Source organism: Bison bison, unplaced genomic scaffold (genome assembly GCF_000754665.1).
Source record: "Bison bison bison isolate TAMUID 2011002044 unplaced genomic scaffold, Bison_UMD1.0 scf7180017864340, whole genome shotgun sequence".
Classification (NCBI taxonomy): Eukaryota; Metazoa; Chordata; class Mammalia; order Artiodactyla; family Bovidae; genus Bison; species Bison bison.
The window spans coordinates 5,649,505-5,674,020 of record NW_011494912.1 but is presented as its reverse complement, the minus strand read 5'-3'; the positions used below and the strand labels follow the sequence as shown (position 1 = coordinate 5,674,020).

The following is a 24,516-nucleotide window of genomic DNA, read 5'->3' as shown; positions in this document are numbered from 1 at the left end:
TAAACAGATCGTCAGCAAAGGCAGAGGGAGTGGACCAGACCCAAGGAACAAAGGCCCGGGGGAGGAGGTGGGGCGTGTCGAGAGAGTTAGCAGGGTGGCGGGCGAAGCCACAACTCGCGCCGGGACTGCAGAGGTCGGCGGGGGCCAGACCCTCGAGCACACAGGGCCACCTCTCCCCCAGGAACGTGGGCGTTCGCTGCGCTGATCTGCTCAGAAACAGGGAAAAGAAATCAAGCCGCTTTAATCAAAATAACCCACCCGGGCCTCGAGCTTATGAATATTCAGCAGCCTGCGGGCAACTCCGCTCCGGCCGCGCCCACCTAGGAGACTGCGGTTGCGTCACTGGCGCGCGACTCTGTCGTCACACACGCGCGCCGCCGCCCGCCTGGGAAGGCAGCTGTCATGGCGAGCTCGGCGGCCTCTTCTGTGAGGCCGCCGAGGCCCAAGAAGGAGCCGCAGGCGCTCATCATCCCCAAGAATGCCGCGGAGGAGCAGAAGCTCAAGTTGGAACGGCTCATGAAGAACCCGGTGAGACGGGGCGCGGGCTGACGGCCCTCCCGAGTCCCAAACCCCTTCCCTTCCAGCGTCTCTGGGAGCTCGCGGGCCTTCTTCCCCCGTCTCTGAACGCGGGAACTCAGGAGCCAAAGCCCAGGGTCAGACCTTGGGAAGGAATAGGCGAGCCGGAGACAGTGAGCTTTCTGCTGCGGACTGGCTTCCCGTGCTTGAAGACTCTTTAACTTCGTGTGAAGGGAAGCCTTAGACTGGAAAGATAGAGTCCTTGGGTTAGCACAAGAATTTATTCTAAACAGCATTAACTGTTAGGCATTGGCCGAGAGACCTGGGGGTTGGAGGTCTCCAGTGATAGATAATGACTGACGTTCCGACTTCTGCCCTGATAAGTTGAGTTTAGCCCTAACAAGGCTGTGGGCTGTGATAGGACACAGAATATACAGGATGAAGTAAAGCCAGAAGGGAGAAAATAAACTCAGCTTTGGGTCCAAGAAACAAAGCAGCCTTACTTCACTAGTTCAGTTAAAGAATTTTGGTTGTAAAAGACGTCACTTTGTCAGCCGGTTTATACATAACAAACGCTTTCACGTTTAAATGTTGCAGGATAAAGCAGTTCCAATTCCAGAAAAAATGAGTGAATGGGCACCTCGACCTCCCCCAGAATTTGTCCGAGATGTAATGGGTAATGTCTGTGTGTGTGTGTGTGTGTGTGTGTGTGTGTAAATACAGTTTTTAAAGTGTAGGTATAAAACCTCTAGTTTTTGTTAATTATATCCCCATGGCGGGGTGGGGTGGGGAGTTCACTGATCCAATGTTTTACTCTTACAATGAAGGGATATTATTGGTTATGGTTTGGCATTAGAGAATCTTCTTTGTTTTTTAATGATATCTTGTTTTTTTAAAAGTGGAATAGTTTTTATTTTGTTGGGTTGTAAATTAACACAGTTCTAAAGAAGAGTAAAGAGCAGGTGTAAAAAAAATTAGAACCACCTGTAGTTCCATGGTTCTACTTGTAACATTTTGATACAGCCTTGGAAACCTCTTTATAGTCAAAACCACTCATGCTTCAGAAAAAATGTTTTTACAAAAATACGGTTGTTCTACACATACTATTTGAAACTTACTCTTTTTAGATCATGGCATCTTTTCAACTCAGTAGAATCCTAGCATATCGTGTGAAATCCTCTGCCTGGGGAGGGGAAAGGTCACAGACTCTCTTTTAGGTTTCTGGTCTCTGAACCTTAATCTGCTTGTTCTGTTAATACTGTTTGAGAGTGGAATTTTTAGGGACTTCACATTCAGCATTCATGTGACAAGTATTTAATGCTACCTACAGTATGCCAGCCACTGTGCTAGGTTCTGGGATACAGTGGGGAATAGGGCAAGCTTGATCCCTTCCATCACTTCTGGTATCTGTCTTTGGTCCACTTTGATTAAGGGTAGCCTGTGTTGGTAACTGGATCTCATCAAGAGCTCTGGACTGTCCTGGCTCTAGGTTCAAGCGCTGGGGCCGGCAGCGGAGAATTCCACGTGTACAGGCATCTGCGCCGGAGAGAGTACCAGCGCCAGGACTACATGGATGCCATGGCTGAGAAGGTTAGTGAGCCAGGAGGCTGGGGTTTAGGCGATGTGCACTGAAACCTGAGGAGAATAAGCAATTGAAGAGTAGATACATCTGGGTGTGGCTTGAGTGAGGGCTGCCTTCTGAAGTCAGCACGAGAAACAGATGGAAGGTAGAGTCCAGGTTACTTCTAGGTCAGGCCCAGCACGGCAGGGCGCTCCCACTAGGAAGTGAGTGAGGGGAGTGCGTCTGCCAGGTGGTAGAGAGCCCAGCGGGGTCCCCTGTCCCCGCCAAGCCATTTGCCATGGAATAGGAGGCAGGCTCTCACATCACTGGAGTTATTATTTCTCTATAATTTTCTCTCCTTTTGGCTGAATGTCTGTAATTCCAGTTGGCTGTGTGTCTGGTGCGAGAACTGTGCTTTCAAGTGTTTTTGCCTCTTTGAGTTTTCTAGCTTTGAGGCTGGCATTTCTTCATGACATAATAATTGATTAAGAATTGAGAATATCTGTGAGTTTCTGGTGGTCTAGTGGTTAGGATTCAGCACTTTCCCTGCTGTGGCCTGGGTTCAATCCCTGATCTCAGAACTGAGAATCCCACAAGCCTCCAGGGCGGGGCATGGCAAAAATAAATACAATTTTTAAGTTAAGAATTGAGAATTGCTTTAGAAATTGTATTGTATAAGAACTCTGAAGTTCTCCATTGCTTGATAGGAAAGGACAGAAACCTCTCCTATTGCTCTTAAGAAACATTCTCTTGGACATTTCACTTGTTCTCTTTTTGGAATTGGGTTTTGGAGTTCTTTTATCCACACCAGGAATCTTGTTTGATTTTATACTAGATTTAAATTGAGTCTGTAACTTAACTTGAATGAGAATGGATGTCAGAGTGTTGAGTCATCTTTTCTAGAAACTTTGTCTTTTTTGTTTGTATCTTTTTGTATCGCTCAGTGATCATCTATGGAGATTTCACACATGTCTCACTTTTTGTTCAAAGATTTTTTTTTTAAGTATTTTGATTGTAGTGATCCTTTACGTATTTATTGGCCTGGCCAGAATTGAGTTTGAAAAAGTACCTTTATGATTTTCGAGCGGAAGGGGGTAATTGCCGTGGTGGTTTTCACCTGGTATTTGTGTGACCTCCAGCCCTTAACTTGGCCCCCGGCTGTTGGTGGTTCTCCAGCTACTGCTCATCTCCAGTGTTTAGTTTCAGGTGACTGGTCACACAGCTTTGCCAGGTCACTGATGGCTTTGCACTGTCAGGAATAGCAAAACTCTGAGTATAGACACTTAGTTCAGTTCAGTCGCTCAGTCGTGTCCGACTCTTCGTGACCCCATGGACTGCAGCACACCAGGCTTCCCTGTCCATCACCAACTCCCAGAGCTTACTCAGACTCATGTCCGTCGAGTCAGTGATGCCATCCAACCTCTGTCAGCCCCTTCTCCCGCCTTCAACCTTTCCTGGCATCAGGGTCTTTTCTAGTGAGTCAGCTCTTCCCATCAGGTGGCCAAAGTATTGGAGTTTCAGCTTCAACATCAGTCCTTCCAGTGAACACTCAGGACGGATCTTCTTTAGGATGGACTGGTTGGATCTCCTTGCAGTCCAAGGGACTCTCAAGAGTCTTCTCCAACACCACAGTTCAAAAACATCAATTCTTTGGCACCCAGCTTTCTTTATAGTCCCACTCTCACATCCATATGTGACTACTGGAAAAACCATAGCCTTGACTAGATGGACCATTGTTGGCAAAGTAATGTCTCTGCTTTTGAATATGCTATCTAGGTTGTTCATAACTTTCCTTCCAAGGAGTAGGCGTCTTTTATTTATTTATTTTTTTGTGTGTGTAATAAAGTTTTATTAAAGTATAAAGGAGATAGAGAAAGCTTCTGACATAGGCATCAGAAGGGGTCAGAAAGAGTACCCCGAGTAAGCGTCTTTTAATTTCATGGCTGCAGTCACCATCTGCCGTGATTTTGAATCCCAAAAAAATAAAGTCAGCTACTGTTTCCCCATCTATTTGCCATGAAGTGATGGGACCAGATGCCATGATCTTAGTTTTCTGAATATTGAGCTTTAAGCCAACTTTTTCACTCTCCTCTTTCACTTTCATCAAGAGGCTTCTTAGTTCTTCACTTTCTGCCATAAGGATGGTGTCATCAGCATATCTGAGGTTATTGATATTTCTTCTGGCAATCTTGATTCTAGCTTGTGCTTCATCCAGCCCACCATTTCTCATGATGTACTCTGCATATAAGTTAAATAAGCAGGGTGACAATATACAGCCTTGATGTACTCCTTTTTCTATTTGGAACCAGTCTGTTGTTCCATGCCCAGTTCTAACTGTTGCTTCCTGACCTGCATACAGATTTCTTAGGAGGCAGGTCAGGTGATCTGGTATTCCCACCTCTTTCAGAATTTTCCACAGTTTATTGTGATCCACACAGTCAAAAGCTTTGGCATAGTCAGTAAAGCAGAAATAGATGTTTTTCTGGCTATCTCTTCCTTTTTTAGTGATGGAGCAGATGTTGGCAATTTGAGCTCTGGTTCCTCTGCCTTTTCTAAAACTAGCCTGAACATTTGGAAGTTTATGGTTCACGTATTGCTGAAGCCTGACTTGGAGAATTTTGAGCATTACTTGACTAGTGTGTGAGATGAGTGCAACTGTGCAGTAGTTTGAATATTCTTTGGCATTGCCTTTCTTTCGGATTGGTATGAAAACTAATCTTTTCCAGTCCTGTGGCCACTGCTGAGTTTTCCAAATTTGCTGGCGTATTGAGTGCAGCACTTTCACAGCATCATCTTTTAGGATTTGAAATAGCTCAACTGGAATTCCATCACCTCCACTAGCTTTGTTCATAGTGATGCTTCCTAAGGCCCACTTGACTTCACGTTTCAGGTTGTCTGGCTCTAGGTGAGTGATCACACCATCATGATTATCTGGGTCATGAAGCTCTTTTTTGTACAGTTTTTCTGTGTATTCTTGCCACTTCTTAATATCTTGACACTAACAAACACTTTTTTTAAACTACTTTAGAGGACAGGAGATAGAGCACAGGTGTTTCAAGGGCCATCAGTTAGTCGAAGTTTTCATGTATTGATTAACAACTCAGAGAAAATACAGAAAAATGTTTCACAAACCTTGAATCCACATAGTTGCAAACTTATTTTCACATGGTGAAGGACAGGCTCTGAGATTAGAAGGAAAGAGAGATGCAAGAGAATCCTTACCTTCCACATGACTGAGACGAGTGTCCCCACTATGGACAGAGCACATCTGACTCCTGCTGGAGCCTCACCAGGGCCAGCAGCCAGTGGGGGTTCTGTCTTGGTCCCTTGGAAAGTGCAGCTGCTTCAGACATTCACAGCTCAGCTTCTAAACAGACCAAGCGCTTTTAGCTTGAAGGCCTTGCTTTCTAGTTGAACTCTAATTGAAGTTAGGTCCTGGGAATTCCCTGGCATTGCAGTGAATCAAGCTCAATAGACTTGAACTTTCACTGCCAAGGGCCACAGGTTCAGCCCCTGGTTGGGGCACTGAGATCACACAAGCTGCATAGCACGGACGAAAAAAAAAGACGCTGATTCCTTTCTTGGAAGGAGACATTTCTTTTTTATTTCATAATTCTGCTCAGTTTCTGCATCAGTCTCAGCAGAACCACCCAGCCCTGGCAGTTCAGACCAGCAGAGGTGATGAAGCCACCTCTTCCTCTGCTAGCTCCCTTTTTGAACACCCTCGCCCTCCCCCGCCCCAACCTTTATGGCCAAAACTACCAGAAGTAGAGGTGACACTCTTTTATCAGAAGATATCTTTATAGTGTTTTCCTGTAGGTTATTGCAGTTCATTGTTCTTCCTAAAGGCTCAGAAAAGGAAGAATTACTATTCCCCCATTTTATAGATGTAGAAACTGAGGCTTAGAAACAGGTATAGCTGCTAGGAAGAAATAATACAAGAGGTGGATATATGTACGTATATATGTAGTCACATATACATACGTAGCACATGTATGTATAAGTAATGGCAGTACATGTTATCTGCCTTATAATCTGTCTGTTAATAACTGTAAGTAGTCAGGACTTAAAAGTTCCATGGTCCCAGCCCTCTGGCCACTCCACCTGGTGAACTCTGGTCACTGTCTCTGAAGGAAAAACACACTCTTGTGTGTCTCCTTACTCTGAGTACTCTTAGTACATTTCTGACACTTCTAGTCACCGAATCTATGGGAATTTCCCCCACACCAAGCGGTTCTGTGGCACCAGGCGCATGTCCTACAGTGTAACTGTTCGCACACTGCCTACGTGGAGGTGACTTCAGATCTCAAAAGGAGGACTCAGTCCTACAAGACTGCCTCCCACCCACAGCTTCAGAGGCCTGCTGCACGTCTCCGTCGTCGTCTGTGCTTCTGGCCCACTGGCTGTAAGTCAGGCTTCCATGACCCCCTCCTCAAGGCTCCATTAATTTGCTTAGAGAGGCTGACAGAACTCAGTGAAGCCTCTCACTCACTAGTTTCCAGTGTATTATGGAAGACTGGAGCTCAGGGAGAGCCAGTGGAAGAAGGTGCAGGGAGAAAGAGTGGAAGCCCTGCACCCCCATGCCCTCACCAGCTCAGGAACTCTCCATACACACCCTTTGGGATTGGAGGCTTCACTACGTGGACATGGTTAAATCATTTGGCCACTGGTGATTCGTTCAAGCTTCAGCCCCTCTCCACTCCCTGAAGGTCAAGGAGGCGGGGCAGAAAGTTCCCGTGGCAACCAGCCTTGTTCTTAGGGGCTTTTCCAGAGTCACTCATACACTCCTGTAGTTGAAAGGGGCTGGTTATAAATAACAAAAAATACCCATTTCGTCTTTATTTCTAGAGCTTTATATCTGGAGTTAAGGAAGAAACTGGCAACAAAACTAATTATCGTAAAAGATCCCCCTGTGGCTCTTAAATAGGAAATTTATAAGAGTTTTAGGAGCTATGTGTCCAAAAAGTAGACAAAAATCAAATACATATTTATTTTAAACCACAGTGTAACATTTTCCGAGGCCCTAGTGGAGAAGAGCCGGTAGTGCCGCCTCTGCCCTCAAGACGCTCCGTGTGCTCCCTCATGCTCTGTCTCTTCGTTTACTTGTGCATGAGTGGTATCTTAATGAGCTGAGTCGCTTCAGCGTCAGACCTGTATGTTGATTTCCTGCCCCGCCTGTTGGGCAACTTCTTAAAGTGGCCCCAGAGATCTGGCTGTGCCTATAGCACCCCCAGTGGTGTGACTTGTAGAGTTTTCATGCCGCGCCAGAGTTTGTCTAAGTGATGTGGTTTTTTGCAGCAAAAATTGGATGCAGAGTTTCAGAAGAGGCTGGAAAGGAATAAAATTGCTGCAGAGGAGCAGACTGCAAAGCGTCGGAAAAAGCGGTGAGAGCTTTGTGGCATCTCATAGCTAGTGAGACTTAGGGCAGGAAGTGTAAAAATAGATGGTTGGCGAACAAATCCTTCTTGTGGTCAAAAGTTTACCTGTATGACCTGTTGAGGTCTTGGGTGTTAAAACCTACAGTGGAGCACCCCAGTAGAGAAATGACTTTTCTTCCTGGGGAGAGATCAGTTCATTTACTGCCCCCCACCCCCAGCTTGCTACAGATTTTCCAAGGCTTGGGGGTCAGCACTTCAGTGATGGCATGGATTTCTGTGTCTCCTCTATGTCTGTATTTTAATGAAAGCTTTAGTAAGTTGCTATGAGCAAACTTCACAGTTAGCCTCTCCCCGAAAGGAGGGCCTGTAACCCCCCTAAGTGACTACATACAGGCTGCATGTGTGTCTGTATTTTAATAAACGCTCCCTCAACTGTTAGAGAGGTGAGCAGGATTCTAAAAGTAGTCCCTAAATATCCTGGAATGAAAAAGTATCGCTGGTAGCAGTATCTCTGGATTGCTTTAATCACCTCAGGACTGCAAAGAATTTGATCTTGATTCATGAAGGACACAGGCTGATGATGTTGGAGTAGCAGAGTCATGATGAGGTACTTCCTTCATTTTATTGTAGCGTTTGTGTAGGGTCTAAGTCCTGAAGCTTCCATAAATAGATGTTTAGTCTCTAAAATAGAAAATGGGTGGTTAAAGAATTCATGTATTTGTTTTACATTTGTAGCCAGAAGTTGAAAGAGAAGAAATTACTGGCAAAGAAGATGAAACTTGAACAGAAGAAGCAAAGTGAAGGTGAGTGGTGCCCCCTTTCCTTTTGTGGCCCTTCTCAGCATTGATCACGGTGATTGACCTGTCAAGACTGAGGTTTTAGAGTTTGGAGCTGGTCAGCTGGCCTCTGAAGAGATGAGGGCTTGTTTCTGTTAGTTTTGACTCATTTAGTTTTCAAGTGTCAGAAAGGCAAGCTGGTTTAAGCAAAACAGGAAAGATACTGGCTCGTGTTTAGTCCAGGACAGACCTCCTTTCAGGCCTGGCTTGTAAAGGAGCGCTGATGTTACTGGCATTTACTATCTCTTTCTGTCCCCTGGCTCCCTGTCCTCAGGGGGGCTCATTTCCTCCTGATGGTTTTAAGGTAGCTGTGGCTGCTCCAGGCTGCACCCTGGCTCATTCTTGTCCAGTAGGAAAGACTGAGGGGGTGTCTCCAGCAAAAGTGTTTTTGTGTCTCTCTGGCTCTCATTGAGTCATTTGGCAAGTCAGTTAAGAATGCTTTTGGCTACAAGAAATAGAAAACTCAACTAGCAGTAGTTAAGCAAAGAGGAGTTATTTTTTCTCACATAGCAAGAAATCTGGTGGTAGTGTGGTTGAGCAGGTCAGTAGTGTCAAGCTCAGCATCTCTGCCGTTCTTTTGACCTTGATCCTGGGGCATGAGGTGGCTGCTGCAGTTCCTGGGATCATACTTAGGTTTAAAGCAGAAAGAAGAGGGAAAAGAAGTGGCACTTGTCTGGTTTTGTTTTTGTAACTGGAGAGCATCTGATCCCCCAGAAGTGCCCATCAGGTATTATTTATATCTCATTGGTCAGTACCAGGTCACTTGATGTCATCAGGCTAGATGAATAGAAAACAGAACTGTCACAACTGTCCTTAACCTATCGTGATCCATCACTGGATGGATGGTACATTGCCACCCTAGACAGAATTGAGGTTTTGTTACAAGGAGTAATAGGGGGCGAGTAACGTGTCATATTCCACAGTCCTGCCTACTTCTGAACCCATCACAAGGCCAGCGGTGTCAGTCACTCCTTTTGGAGCCCCTGGGCTGAGAATCAGAGAGAGGTCCCAGATGGGAAGGATCAAGGAGGCTAAGAGACCCAGAAAATGACAACTCATCACCACATGACTGAATTGGGGGCTCTACTATGATTGACTAGACACGTTTCCTGATTGGACAGTTGTGATGTTTGTTCTCAAGATAAAATCAGACCTGCGTTGACATACTGAAACATCAGCCCCTCTAGGACCTGTTTTCTTATGAGTTGTAAATGTACTACGATGGGCTTCCCTGGAGGCTCAGTTCATTAAGCATCTGCCTGCAATGCGGGAGACCCAGGTTCAGTCCCCAGGTGGGGAAGATCCCCTGGAGAAGGCAATGGCAACCCGCTCCAGTATTCTTGCCTGGAAAATCCCATGGACAGAGGAGCCTGTTGGGGCACAGCCCATGGGGTCACAGAGTCAGACAAGTTAGTGACTAAGTCACCACCATGTGACGCACTATATGTGACATGATTTTAGCCTGCTGCCCACCATTTCTGAGAGGAAATTATTTTACAGTGCCAAAATGTGATGGCTCGGACCTCATCCCTCAAATAAACCGCCTCATCAGTCCCGTCCTTCCCCAGCCCCTACGCACAGAGGAATGTGGGCGTACTTGGTCCGAGGCCAGGAGGGTTGGGCACAGGTGCCCGTCTCATGTTCTGTTGAAGAAGGTACTATGGCTTGGACCCCAATACATTGAGACATAGAAAGGTCTCCTTGGCTCTGGGAAACCTGGCCTTCCCTCTCCAGGACTTGTTGTCTTTACTGCTATTTATGTGTTCAGTGAGTTTCCTGAACTAACTCTCTAACTACTAACAAAGCTTATATTCTTTGTTGTGTGTGGCAGCTAAAGTCTTTGCTAGGTTAGCTTAGTGGTCAGTTGAATATTAGAGATTTCCTGAAATGCTTTGAACCAGTAAGTCTCCTGATCCTTGCCAAGGGCCTGTGCTGTGTGTGGTGGAGCATGTCTTCAGCTTTCTGGCAGGCAGTTTGCAGCTTTGCCTTAGCCTCCACCCCCTTGCACAGAGCCTCAAGGTTAGCCAGAGGTGAGATTAGGGCCGTCGCTTGTCTGTCTGAGACTTGTGCACAGCTGTGCACACGCATGTAGCCTTGTAGATTACCAGCCTTTCCTCTCACTTTTGGTCCGTTTCTTGTTTGTTTCAACTATTACCACTGCCTCTGGCAGCTGTGATGTTAAACAGTAGCCACTGATGGTTTCTGACAAATACCTTGGGGAAAGGCTGTTCTCACTGAGTCAGTTTGAATAAAGCAAGCCTCGGGAGTGGAAGTTTCCAGGGAGCTGCCAGACAGGTCAGATAGGGACAGTGCTCTGGGTATGGGACTTTGGAGGAACTCCCACCAGGGGCTACTCGTGGCTTTTCACAGCTACTGCGATTAGGAGGCTGTTGATTGAGCGGCTTCCTTGGATCTGGGGAGAAGGAGTAGGGAACAGGACAAGTTAAAACAACCACAAAGCTTGCTGTTCTTACCAAAATTCAACCATTTTTTAATCAAACCATCCAGGGAACATTTCTAGAGTTCTGAAAAGGTTGATTCTGACGATTGTTGTCAGTGTTCTCAACAACACTGCTACTTTTATGGAGGAGCAGATTTTAAGAGGTCCCTTCTGAAAGTGCTACCATCTCTCTAAATTTTAACCTGCCTGTATTTGAAATATGTTTCCTGTAGACATCAGATATGTGGGTCATGTTTTCATCCATTCTGACAGTCTCTGTCTTTCTGATAATGTTTGATTTTAGGGCTGCCGCTTTAGTTCTCTTTGTTTGTTTCTGTTTCTCCTGCCATCTTTTGGATCTACTTGAACGTTATTCTGTCTCTCGTGTTTCTAACTATTTCCCTTTCTACACCCTTTTAGTTTTTCCTCTAGAGCTTACTCTATTCATTCTGCTTTCACAGTCTACTTAAAACCAGCATTTCACCACTTTAAGTAGCATGTAGGTATTTTTCACCACATAGATCCCTTTAATCCCTATATTACAGTTGTCTTAGGTGTTCTTCAGATAACGTTACTTTCTTTTAAGTTGACATGTGGTTGATCACAGTGCTATTTCAGTTTCAGGTGCAGCGTAGTGACTCGGTATCACCGTAGGTTTTGCACCGTAGTTATTATACCATCTTTGGTTGTATTTCCCATGCCATACATTGCATCCCTGTGACTTCCTTATTCTGGAACTGACCGTTTGTACCTCTTTGCATCCCTTCACCTGTCTTGCCCTTTCCTCCATCCTCCTCCCCTCTGGCATCCACTAGGTTTTTCTCTGGATCAATGGAGTCTGTTTCTGGTTTAAGCAGATTTTTAGATTCCACATATAAGTGAAAACATGCAGTATTTGTCTGACTTATTTCACTTAGCATAATACCCTCTAGGTTCTTCCATGTTCTTGCAAGTGGCAAAATTTCATTCCTTTCTTATGGCTGAGTAATCTCTCTCTCTCTCTCTCTCTCTCTCTCTCTCCTCTCCCCCTCTCTCTCCCCCTCTCTTTTTCTCTCTCTCTCTCTCTGTGCGCGCACATGCACACATCTTTATTCATCTGTCAGTGGACACCTAGGTTGCTTGTGGTGTGCATATGTATGTGTGCACATGTGCACACGCATGCACACATCTTTATTCATCTGTCAGTGGACACCTAGGTTGCTTCCATATCTTGGCTTTGTAAATAATGCTACATTGAACTTTGGGACGCATGTATCATTTTGAACTAGTGTTTTCATTTTCTTCAGATAAATACCCAGGAGTGAAATTGCTGGTCATGCAGTAGTTCTGTTTTTATGAAGCAGAGCTATTTTTATTACTACCTTTTATTTTCAATCATCAAATGTATTTCAGACTCAAGAGGAGAATACTCTTGAATAGTGACCAGATAGCATTTCTGTTGCTTTTTTCTTTGTTCCTCACGTTCCAGACTTCTTTCTGTCAGTCTGTCTTTCTGTCTTCTTTCCCTTCTGTAAGAAGAACTCCCTGTATGTCATTCAGTGAGAATAGGTCTGCTGGCTGAATTATCTCAGCTGTTCTTCATAGGTGTCTGGCTTTGTTTCACCCTTGTTCCCCTGGGGACATTCTCACAGGATAAGAATATTGGCTTGGCAGATGTTTATTTCAGTACTTTTGAAATGCTGCTCCATTTCCTCTGGCCTCCATTTCTAATTAAAAAAAAAAAAGTAGTTATTCAGATTGTTTTCCTATCATTGTTTTTCCCTGGCTGCTTTCAAGATCTTTAGGTGTCAGGAATTTGATTACGATGGGTTTGCACATGGATTTCCTTGGGTTTGTCCTGGAGTTGCGTTTGGAGTTCACTGAGCTACATGAATCATTGGTAAGCACGTGTCTTTGTCAAATTTGGAATTTTTTTCCAGCCTTTTTTTTTTTTTGCTTTGTTCATATTGGATAATTCCTGTTGATCTGACCTTGAGCTGTCTCTTCCCTGTGTCATTTCCAATCCACTATTGAGTCAATCTAGTGAATTATGTTTTTCAGAAAAGTTTTTGTTTCCATTCGATTCTTTATTACTTTTTCTTTGCTGAAATTTTCTATCTTTCCATTTGTTTCAAGATTCTTCATTCTTCCTGGAAAAATATTTCAATAGCTACTTTGAAGTGTTTGGTAGTTCCAATATCTGGGTTATCTTGACATTAGCATTTGTTGATTGTCTTTCCCCGTGCAAGTTGAGATTTTCCTGATTCTCCACATACTGAGTAATTTTCTGTGGCTCCTGGACATTTTGAATCTCATGAGACTCTGATCTTGCTGATGTTTGTTTTAGCAGACAGTCATCCTGGTTGTGTACAGGACACAGGTTCTAATCGGCCTCCTGTAGATTGTGGCTCTAGGAACCAGGGTTTTGAAAGCTTTTGCTGTGCTCTCCAGACGTGTCCTGCGGGTGCCACCCAGTGGCCAGTCAGGGTTGAGTTGAGTTCGGTTCTCAAAGTGCTCAGCATGATTAGGGCAGATCCAGGCATGTGCCGTCAGGGCGGCCCCAGGAGTCCGTGAACGACTTTATGGTGTCTCTTCTAATCTCTCTGTGACCTCCCCAGTAGTTCCTGGTTTCCTGGAGCTCCCCTTTTCAGATCTCCAGCCAGAAAGTCAGAGCTCTAGGTACCTACTCTGCCACACGCTCCGTACACTTGCCCCTGCATCCAGGGCTGTGGTGGGCGGACGAGGAAGAAAAGTAACAGTTTGCCTGGCCATCTCAGGACCACGGCTCCCCAGTCAGAGAGAAAGGCTCCCCTCCTTCCAGGTTTTGTGCAGCAAGCCCCCACTGCCCCTACAGTCACTGCGGCCCTCCTGATGCTGGCAGAGAGAAAAGACAGAAGCGTTTCCCCTCCCTCTGAACATTGGGAACCCACTTTCTTACTCCTTGAACCGGAAGTCGAAGGCTTCTCTCCAAACTGTCTGTGCCCAGTCTCCGCTTCTGTGTATTGGGTCGCCCCGAGTCCAGGCCGAGGGATACTGGAGAGTAGAAAGAAAAAAACAGGAAATGCAGTACTGTTCCAGTGGTACTTTGTATTCCTGTCTCTTCTCCCGTTCTGCTTATCTTTCAGAGTCCATGCCTTCTGTCCTGGTGCTATAAGCAGTGTTCAGTGGAGAAACAGTCAAATGTGCTTGCTCTGCGTTACCTGGAACCCACCCTCCATTTGTTTTGGGGAGTGTGGTTTTTTTTCTTTTTTGGTTGTGCTGGGTCTTCGTTGCTGTGCATGAGCTTTCTTCAGCTGCAGTCAGTGGGGATGGCTCTCCAGTTGCGGTGCACAGGCTTCTCACCGCGGTGGCTTCTCTTACGGTGCGCGGGCTCGGCAGTTGCGTCTCCCAGGCTCCGGAGCACAGGCTCGGGAGTTGTGGTACATGAGCTTAGCTGCTCTGCAGCGTGTGTTGTCTTCCTGGACCAGGGATCTAACCAGTGTTCCCTGCAGGCAGGGCGGACTCTTAACTGCTAAACCACCACGGAAGCCCTATTTGGTTTTTTGAATCCACCTACAGGACTTGACATTTAGCTCTTGCACATTTCAGCTTCGTGTTACAGGCTCTGTTGGTTCAGGTCTCCACAGTCCTTTTGAATTCTGATTCTGGGATTCAGCATGTTACCATGTCTTTCTGGTGTTGTGATGGATAGGTTTCATAAACATGCCTCCTTTCTGTCATTGGTAAAAATGCTGAGCCAGCCACACTGGGCCAGGGAGCTCCATCTGGGCTGGCATGGACCTGTTCACTGAAACGCTGCTGCTGCTGCTAAGTCGCGTCAGTCATGTCCGACTCTGTGCGACCCCATAGACGGCAGCCCACCAGGCTCTGCCATCCCTGGGATTCCCCAGGCAAGAACACTGGAGTGGGTTGCCATTTCCTTCTCCAGTGCATGAAAGTGAAAAGTGAAAGTGAAGTTGCTCAGTTGTGTCCGACTTCTTAGCAACCCCGTGGACTGCAGCCCACCAGGCCCCTCCGTCCATGGGATTTTCCAGGCAAGAATACCGGAGTGGGGTGCCATTGTTATTCTCCAGCCAAGAATCAGCCAGATTCCCTCTTCTTTGATCTGACCCACAGAGGTGAGATAGGAAACTGAGAGGTCCTCAAGGTCATGGAGTAAGCACGGCATCTGTAGGGTCTTAGCTCAGCGCTCTCTCCGGCTCACCTTGACCTCAAGCATCTCTTTGAGCAGATTTTCCCCCCCCCTTAAAATGTAAAATGATAAGCTCTCCCTAGATCTAAAATCCACAACTTGGTATCTTTGCCGCATACCTTGCTGTAATGAAGATACACCATCTTTGGTGGTGGGGGGGGGGCGGTCGGGGGGAGGGGTTCCCTTCCCCTGTAAATCCAAGAACCCTTTCAGAGCAAGAAACTGAGGTTACTTTGCTCTGAGTTTGTATTTATTGAACCTGTGATGGGTCTGCAAAATCAGAGTAACTTTTTAGTAATCAGTTGTAGAATTGGAGAGAGGTGGCAGTGTCCCAGACCTGAGATTTCTTAAACCCCCTTTTCTCGCGGCGTGCTCCCCTTAGGTTCATGTTACCGCAGTTTCCAGTCCCTTTTCTTTCATTTGCCCGAGGCTGTGAGGAGTCTCAGAGGTGAACGAGTGCACCCAGGGTGTCTGGCCTGATTAAAATGGCCCTGGGTCTCCCCCGTCCTGAGCTTCCCTTCTATCAAAAGGATAAGTGTTTTCACCACGTCGCATCGTAGTAGTGCAGTGTTTTTTCAGGCTGAGGGTTGTGATCCTTTACTTACTGGGGCATGAAGTTAGCTTAGAAGTTACAGATTTTATATATTTTTTTTTTTCAAACATGCATACGACAGACTAGAAAACATCAGAATGCCTCACATCCTGGAGTAACTATTTAGTGAAATTTTCTTTTCGGTTTCTAGGTAGGCCGTGGGCCGCAGTCAGGCTTGAAACTCATTGTTATGATACATGAGCCCCACTCTTCCTGTGCAGTTCTCACCTGTACATATTTTTGAAATGATGAGTAATAATGCATGGCTGTATATGCGTCTCACCAAACGAGCAGGCAGAGTGTTCTGGGGATAACTTCCTAAAGGGGGTTGTGTGCCTTTCCTGCACCTCTCAGTTCCTTGCTTATTTTTCATTTTCTGAGCGGGAAAGGAGGATTTCTAGGTGGTTGGAATTAATAAATCTAATGTGGTGATACTCAGTTCCGCCACAAGGTGGCCTCAGTGCGCCTCTGGGTTCTTGATGGACTTGGCGCTAAAGCACTTGAGCTTCTTGGCTCCTCTCCAATCAGTGGTGAGGGGCAGCTGGCTAGGAGTTCCGGTTCTGTTGCTGGAAAGGAAATATCCCGGCTTGTTGTCCGTGCCGGTTCAGTGAAGTGAGAGTTGTCAGAATGATACCACAGGATGGCGTTAAGCCAGTCTGGATTATTAAAGCCCAATCCCCAAACAATATATTCTAACACCAGTGTTAATCATGAGACTGGCTCACCTACCAGAGAAACCTTAAGGTGATGTGTTACTAAGTACCTCAAGGGCAGTTTCTCCAGGGTTGGGGTGGGGGGAGAAGCAGGTGAGGGAGATGAAGTGGTATAGACGTTCACTTACAAAATAAATGAGTCACAGCTGTGAAATGCATAGTGTGGGGAATGTGCAAGAGCTAAATATCTTAACAAAGATAACGTTAATATCTTTGTATGGTGTCAGATGACAGCTGGACTTATCGTGGTGATTGTTTTGAAACATACAGAAATAGTGAATCACTGTTGTATACCAGGATACTTCAAAAACATTCCTGGAAAAATAGATCAGATCTGAGGCTGCAGAGGTCGGGAGAAAGGGAAATTAGATGAAGGTAGTCAAAAGGAACAAACTTCCGGTTACACAATAAATATACAACCTGATAAAGGTAATACTACTGTACATTATAAATGAAGGTTAACAGACTTCTCTGCAAAAGGAGAAAAAAATTTTTTTCTATTTCTTTAACATTATTGAGAGACAGATGTTCACTGAACCTGTCATGATTACTTCAAAACTGGGGTGGGAGGGGCAGTCTATCGGCCTCAGCACTGTGGACACTCGGCCAGATGCTCTGAGGGACGGTGTCCTGTTCCCTGTAGGATAATTAAGAGCATCCTGGCTTCTACCCCCAGATGCCAGCAGCGCCCGCCCTCCCCTCCATCACTGACAAAAATAAATGTCTCCAGACCTTTGCCGAGTGTCTTCCCCATGGGGGAGAGGGACGAAAGTGTCCCCAGTTAATACGACTCCTATTTCAGCTGGCATCTGGTGTTGGGAGGACACTCAGTTTACGTTTTGGATCGAAGTGTTTGAGTGCCGCAGTTCTCACCCCTGCTGTCTATACTGGGAAACCGTGCGTAACCTTTGTGTCTTCTGAGAGTAAAGGTAATACAGCATCACTTTAGAAATGTTTAGAATACGCAGGAAAGAAAAAAAGTCAAAAATAAAAAATTATCCGTAATTCTTACTTAAAAAAATCACTTTAACATTTTCATGACGTTTATTTCAATTTTTATCATATAAACTTATTTACATAATTATCATATTTGTAGTTGTCCTTTTATCATATTTCATTGTATCACAGATATTATTCCATGTTCTTAGAATTCCATGGTGCAAGGAGGGGTTTTTTTTTCCAGTCTGTTCATTCATCTGTTGTCTTAGGTTTTTGTTTGTTTTGCTTTTATTAAAGTTAACATCAGCCTCAATTATACTCTGGCATTTTCCCTAGTATTCTTACAGTCTTGTGAATAAAATCGCAGATACCTAGACTGTAAAACCGTCTGTAAACAGTAGTGTAAGAATAATGGGGAAGGTCAAGTATCGCCATCCTAATGGACCACCTTTCTCTCTATCCATTTTCTTCTTCTTTTTAAATGTTTGTTTGACTGTGTTGGGTCTTAGTTGCGACGTGCGGGATCCTTCATGGCAGCGAGGGCGGGTTCAGCAGTCGCGTTGCTGGTCTTAGTTGCCCTGAGGTATGTGGGATCTTAGTTCCCTAGCGAAGGATGAAACCCGCGTGCCCCGCATTGCAAGGCGGATTCCCAGCCACTGGACCACCAGGGGACATCCCTGTCCGTTTTGTTTTAATCTCACCACGTGAACATACCACCTATATGTAGTTATAATTGTAGTATATGAACATGTTCCCGTTTGCTTACTTTATTTAACATTATAAGCACTTCTTGTCCTTCATAACTTTTTCAGTGACTGATCATATCCAGCAAGTGACATGCCATGATATACCTAACACTTTCCCTTTGTTAGACAGTAGACTGATTCCAGTTTTTCTCTTCTTTAGAAGATATTTTAGTGAATATATGAACCTGTCTCCCTTCCCTTTCTGGGTAAAATTCCAGCAGTGGCAATTATTAGATCACAGAATATAAAAAGAGTTTTTGGCTCTTGAAATGTATTGCCAGTTTCCTTCCAAAGAAGTAGTACCAAAAAAAAAAAAAAGAAGAAGAAGTAGTACCAGTTTTTACAGCCATCAGCGATGTGCAGTGGTGTGCATTTTACCATATTAAAAAAAAACTTACAAAAATACAGATCCAGATCTGGCAGGACTGTGGTAACAGCCTCCATGCTCTTCCCACCCACCCTGAACAGCCTCCAAAGCTCTCTCTCAAACAGGCTGGATTGTCATTTGTTCTCCTGCACTTCCCTGATGGCTCAGACAGTAAGGAGTCTGCCTGCAATACCAGAGACCCGGGCTCAATCCCTGGGTTGGGAAGATCCCCTGGAGAAGGAAATGGCAACCCACTGCAGTATTCTTGCCTGGAAAAATCCCATGGATGGAGGAGCCTGGCAGGCCCCAGTCCATGGGGTCACAAAGAGTCGGACAGGACTGAGCGGCCCCACTCTTAACTTGTAACAGTCCTTAGCATTATTGAACATGTACTTTGTAGCCCCAGTTCTCAGTGCTCTGCAGGTATTAACAGAATCCTCACAGCAGCCCTACAGCTATCCCCATCTTACAGTTGAGGGGCCTGAGGGACCAGGCAGTAGTGGGCGCCCACAGAGCACGCAGCTAATCCCAGACAGTGTGTCCCCACTGGCCTCGTGCTGACCCCCGAGGTGACTGTGCTTGAGCCCTAGCCAGCAGCCCTGCACGCCCACCCTCTCCGGCCTCCCCGCCCTTGTTCTCTGACCTCAGCTCCCTTCCACGTGTCCCCTGCTCACCGAGCTTCTGTCCCGTCCTCCCCGCTCTGCTCCTGCGCAGGCCTCTGTGCTCTTTCTCGTGCTCCCAACTCCCCGTCTGCCCAGAAAGCTTCTGCTCACCTTGCACCTTCCTCTCCTTGTAAGACCTTCCCTACTGTCCCTCCCCACCCCAGCCTCCTGCTTTGCTCCCACCGGGTTTGGTTATGGCATCTGCTAAATCACATAATGTGTTTATTCAGTCGCAGCCTCAGTTCCCTGAGGGTAGGCAGTGTCTTTTAAGAAAAATAATAACAAGCTTGGTTTTAGAATGATTTTAGATTTACAGAAACACTGCGAAGATTGTATAGTACAAAGAATTCCCGTGTGCCCACTTCCCCCTGTTGTTAACATCTTAAGTTAATGTGGTTCATTCATCACAGTTCATGAACCAGTCGATACACGTAGTAGCTAAAGTCCATACCCTCTGTTTCCTTACTTTTTACCTAGTGCCTTTTTCTTGTTCCAGAATCCCATGCAGGGCGTCACACCACATTTAATCATCATGTAGCCTTTGGCTCCTGTGCGCTCTGACAGTTCCCCAGACTTTGTTTTGATGACCTTGAGAGTTTCAAGGGTCAGGTGTTCCGTAGAATGTCCCTCGGTTGGGATTTGTCTGGCGTTTTTCTCATGAGTTAGTTATTTGGAGGAAGAAGACCACAGAGATAAGGTTCCGTTCTCTCATCAGGGCTGGATGCTTATCAGGAGGACTTGTCGCTGTTGATCCTGCCCCTGATGCCCTCCTCAGGCAGTCTCATCAGGGTCCTCTACTGGACGGTGACTCTTTGCTTCCCCTTCCCACGCTGTACCCTTTGGGAAGAAGTCACCCTGCACGACCCACACATAAGGGGTGGGGGTTCCGCAGCCCCTCCACGAGGGCAGAGGCGGTGCATCAGCTGTTTGAAATAATGCATGGATTTGTCTGGTCATCATTTTCTTTGTAACTGTGGACTCTGAGATGCTTATTTTCTACTCTTAAGTTTAATCCAATACTGCTTTATTTTCTTGCTCAGATTGTTCCAGCTTTGCCCACTGGGGGCTCTTTCATACAGCACCTGTCCCTTTCACAGACTCCCATCATTGGTGGAGTTTGGGGGGTTTGTTTTGTTTGCAACAGTACTTCTCAGCTTCCTGGTACTACAGGGTAGTCCAGACTTGTCTTATGTATTTTCAGCCCCTAACCTAGGATTCAGCCGTTCCTCTGAATCCCATTTCTTTTCGTTGGAGAATGAAATGATTTTGTTGAAGAGTCAAACGACTGCGCTGGGTCTTAGTCCCTAAGTTTCTCGTCTCCAAGAGATACTTCTAGGCTCCGACAGCCTGTCTCCTGCGTGCAGGAACCAGTTGTGTTTAGAGCTTGTCAGCCACAAGCGGTGCTTTGAGCTCTCCTCAGCCAGTCAGCATCTCAGGCATCCAGACACCACATTCCCCAGACACCCAGATTAATGAGTGTTTTACTCAGTTTTTTCCTCCAACAGTTAACAAAAGTTTAACAAAAGTGTTCAGTAATAAAATGTACACAACCCAATTTTATAGTGAAATGCAGGGGAGGGGGGCATGTGGACACCGTTGAATCCCTGATGAGCACAGCCATCGTTCGTACTGGATCCCAGACTGTGACAGGATGATGTCTCCTCACGCTGCCACCACTCCAGTTCTGTTGCCCACCAGCAGCCATCTCCACGCTCATCTATCACAAGATTCGTAAATGATCAGATCCCCACAGCATTCCTTGGACATGTCCGCCACCATTTAATTTCAGCAATAACTTCTTGTCCATACATCTCTTCAACTCGGGAGGGTGAGCCTTGCTCATGCTGTCTACTCGGTGAGCTCAAAGACATCTCCAACTGTCCGGTCCCTTTAAGATCGGAATTCAAGATGAAAGTCTGTGCGCTTGCCCTGCCTGTTCAGACCTCTTTGGATATGGTTGGTGGTTCTCAGGCTTGAGGCCGACCTGTGATGACTAAGTTACAGAACAAAACAAATAATCAGCAGCTGCACCCTGGGAGCGCAGGTCCTAGAGCAGAGCTCCCCGGCTGGTAAATGGGGAATGTGTACACGTGGCAGAGACCCCGATCGCCTTGCCTTCAGGGTGGAGACTGAGTGCCCATGACCTCAGGCCAGTGCTCAATGAGTCCAGGGAGCTCAGAGCTATGTGTCTGGTCCATAGCGTGTGTTTTCTTTCTTTCTCCCCTTCCCAGCTCCCCCCTCCCTTTTTTTTTTTAACAATTTTGGTAAAATACACACAACACAAGATTTACCATCGGTACAGTTCAGTGGTACTAAATACATTCAGGTTGTCATGCAGCCATTATCACCGTCATCTACTCCCATAACTCTCTTCATTTTGTAAAACAAAACCTGTGTTTTGAAACGGCAGTTCCCCGTTCCCTGCTCCTCCCAGCACCTGGCAGCCACCTGTCTCCTCTTCCGTCTCCGAATCTGGTGCTCTCAGGACCTCCTGTAATAGAGATCATAGAGCATTCGTCATCCTGTGACTCCCGTTTGACTCAGCGTAGCGTCCTCAGGGTTCATCCCCGTTGCAGCCCCCGGTCAGAACTTTTTCCCTTTTCAGGCCAAATCCTGCATTGCATGAACGGGCCGCGTTCTCCTTGTCCATTCAGCGTGCTCACCGTTACTGCTTGCACCTTGTTTTTCTTACTTCGTATTGGGGTGTAGTAGCTTCACGGTGTTGTGTTAGTGTCGGGTGTACAGCAGAGGTTCAGTTGTACGTATATCCTTTTCCAGATTCTCTTCCCATCTAGGTTATGTGTTTATCTCGGCTACCCTGACTACTTGCTCTGTGTGGGCTTTCGCTAGCTGTGGTGAGGGGGCCTCTCATTGCAGTGGTTCTCATGCTGTGGAGCGGGGCTCTAGGTGCACGGGCTTCAGTAGTTGTGGCAAAAGGGCTTAGCTGCTCTGGGACGTGTGGGATCCTCCCCGATCAGGGATCAGACCTGTGTCCCCTGCACTGGCAGGCAGATTCTTATCCACTGCACCATCGGGGAAGCCCTCACATAGGTCATTGCAGAGTATTGAGTAGAGTTCTCTGCGCTGTACAGAAGGTCCTTGTTGATTATCTGTTACATGTAGCAGTGTGTGTAGGTAATTGATCCCTCCCTGACACTTCCCCATACCATATGTTTGTTTTCTAAGTCTCTGAGTCTGTCTCTGTTTAGTAAATGAGTTCATTGTGTCGTTTTTTAGATTACACATATAAGTGATACCATAGATGTTTGTCTTAGTTGATCACCTCAGTCCGTCCATGTTGCTGCAAAGGGCTGTATTTCGTTCTTTTCTATGACTGTCACCTCAAGTTTCGTCTCCATTTCCCTATGCATTTTTGCAGGCAAGGTAGGCAGAGGCTTGAAAGTCACATAGTCCAGGTTGGAATCCTAGGTCCTGGTTTTACCGATTGGGAGACCTCGATTAGCAAATTACTTAAGCTCTCTGAGCTTGATTCCTCATGTGTAAAATGGATATAGAGGAGCGTTACTCATCTCATAGACCGTTGTTAGAATTAAACGAGGGTACAGACGTGCACAGACTTCACACAGCGCCTCGCATGTAATACGTGTTCTGCAAATCTTAGCTGCTGGGGTCCAGCCCAATCAGGATCCAGGGATACCCTCAGGATGATAGCGTCGGCGATAAGAGAGAGAAAAGAGAGAGAGAGAAAGAATGACATGGGGAGACCAAGCTTTGGTGAGCGAGGCCCATAATTTTATTTTCAAAAGGAACTTTTTATACCTTGACTTGTACATAGAAGGAAATGAAAGATGCAAAGTCATACAGAGTCAGCCTAAACATTACATCTCTTTTGTCTTTATCAAAACCAGGATTTTTTCTGCATACCTTTCCCATAAACAATGTTGTGTACATTATCTTCCAGCCTTGGAGGCCTGTGGACATTTTATGACCCTTTTTTGATAAAGGCTACTCAACCAGAAAACTTATTTTCCCTTGTTTTTTTTTTTTTTAATATTTCTCATCTATGTCAGCCTCAGAAAGTGCTAAACAGAGTTACATTCTCATAGAGCAAAGGTGCAGTGAGTTACAACAGAGAAAGAACCAATTAGCTCAAAGGTCTGATGTGGTTGATTCCAAGGCTGCTGCTTGTTTTTCTTACATTCCAACTGTGTTAGCCAGTGCACTCCCAGGTGCACAGTGGGTGAGGGACGTGGGCACTTGGCAGCAAGCACTGGCTCAACAATGAAATCCTACACCAGCCCTACTCTAATAGTTTTTAACTCTTCAAAAGGTTCTGTATTTTTAGAATGTTTTAGGCTTCCCGTGTCTTTCAAGGCTGGGGAGTTGTGAACAATCATATGCGTAGCTGCAAGTCTGGATGAACCTGTCAGGCAAGCTAGAAAGCCATCAGAGGGGTTTGAATTGAAACACTCCTATCATGCCCAGGAGACTTATTAACTAAAGCCCTAAGTTGACTTTTTCCAGAGAAAGGTGGTCAGGGAGAGCCCCCTATTAATGTCAGAAGAGTTGGTGAAGAGCATAATATAGTAAACAGTAGACAGACAGATTTTGGTTTCGGGGTAGATGCTCGAGCAGGTCCAGGGAGTCCCTCGAGTCCTGATCTGCCTTTGCCTGTCAGGTCCTCTCCTCATGACCTTTGTCATGGGTGGGACTTCCGATGGTGCTCCCGGCACTTAGCCACTAAAACATGCTCATCATTTTGTACTTTCTCATTCTTGTTGGCATGAGGTTCAGTTCAGCTCAGTCGCTCAGTCGTGTCCGACTCTTTGTGACTCCATGAATCGCAGCACACCAGGCCTCCCTGTCCATCACCAACTCCTGGAGTTCACCCAAACTCATGTCCATCGAGTCAGTGATGCCATCTAGCCATCTCATCCTCTGTCGTCCCTTTCTCCTCCTGCCCCCAATCCCTCCCAGCATCAGAGTCTTTTCCAATGAGTCAACTCTTTGCATGAGGTGGCCAAAGTACTGGAGTTTCAGCTTTAGTATCATTCCTTTCAAAGAAATCCCAGGGCTGATCTCCTTCAGAATGGACTGGTTGGATCTCCTTGCAGTCCAAGGGACTCTCAAGAGTCTTCTCCAACACCACAGTTCAAAAGCATGAGGTTAAGGAGGAAGAAAATCCTAAGGAATTAAATCATAGGGATGATTTCAACCCCTTGCCATGAATACGCTTTAGTGTCCCAGCCAATGGTGTAAAGGTGGATAATAGACCGTGCTGTGCCGGGGACCAGCCCCGGCTGATCCAGGGTATTCGAAGGAGAGACGGCGTAGGCGAAGATCAGGAAACAATTGCTTAATTAAATGTTAATTAAGGATATAAAGAGTAATAGAATGAGGATAGCTCAGTAAAATTCAGTGAAGAAAAGAGGCTGAAATAAGGATAGCTCAGTGAGGAAATTCAGTGGAGAAAAGAGGCTGAATAATTCAGCCAGAAGGTAAGAGAAAGAACGACATGGTGAGACCAAGTTTCGGTGAACAAGGCCCGCACTTTATTTTCCAAAGTAGTTTTTATACCTTAAGTTATGTATAGAGGATAATGGGGGAAGGGGTAGAGTCATGCAGTAAGCCAGG

The 24,516-nt window shown here is 45.9% G+C and overlaps 1 protein-coding gene across 4 annotated transcripts in view; it reads left to right on the top strand.

Moving 5' to 3' along the window:
- Positions 1–369: 369 nt before the first annotated feature.
- The window catches only part of PRKRIP1 (PRKR interacting protein 1 (IL11 inducible)), a 28,243-nt gene continuing 4,096 nt past the window's right edge, over positions 370–24,516 (top strand). For 3 of the 4 annotated variants that reach the window (XR_826522.1, XR_826521.1, XM_010854331.1), the window contains exons 1-5: positions 370–528; positions 1,114–1,192; positions 2,006–2,106; positions 7,376–7,461; positions 8,191–8,258. Coding sequence is in view for 2 of the 4 variants with exons in the window: in XM_010854331.1 (XP_010852633.1) it covers positions 403–528; positions 1,114–1,192; positions 2,006–2,106; positions 7,376–7,461; positions 8,191–8,258 (460 nt within the window). In the remaining 2 variants the exon portion in view is untranslated. Of the gene's footprint in view, positions 529–1,113; positions 1,193–2,005; positions 2,107–7,375; positions 7,462–7,989; positions 8,063–8,190; positions 8,259–24,516 lie in introns of those variants that run through there. The other variant, XM_010854332.1, reaches the window with a different exon arrangement.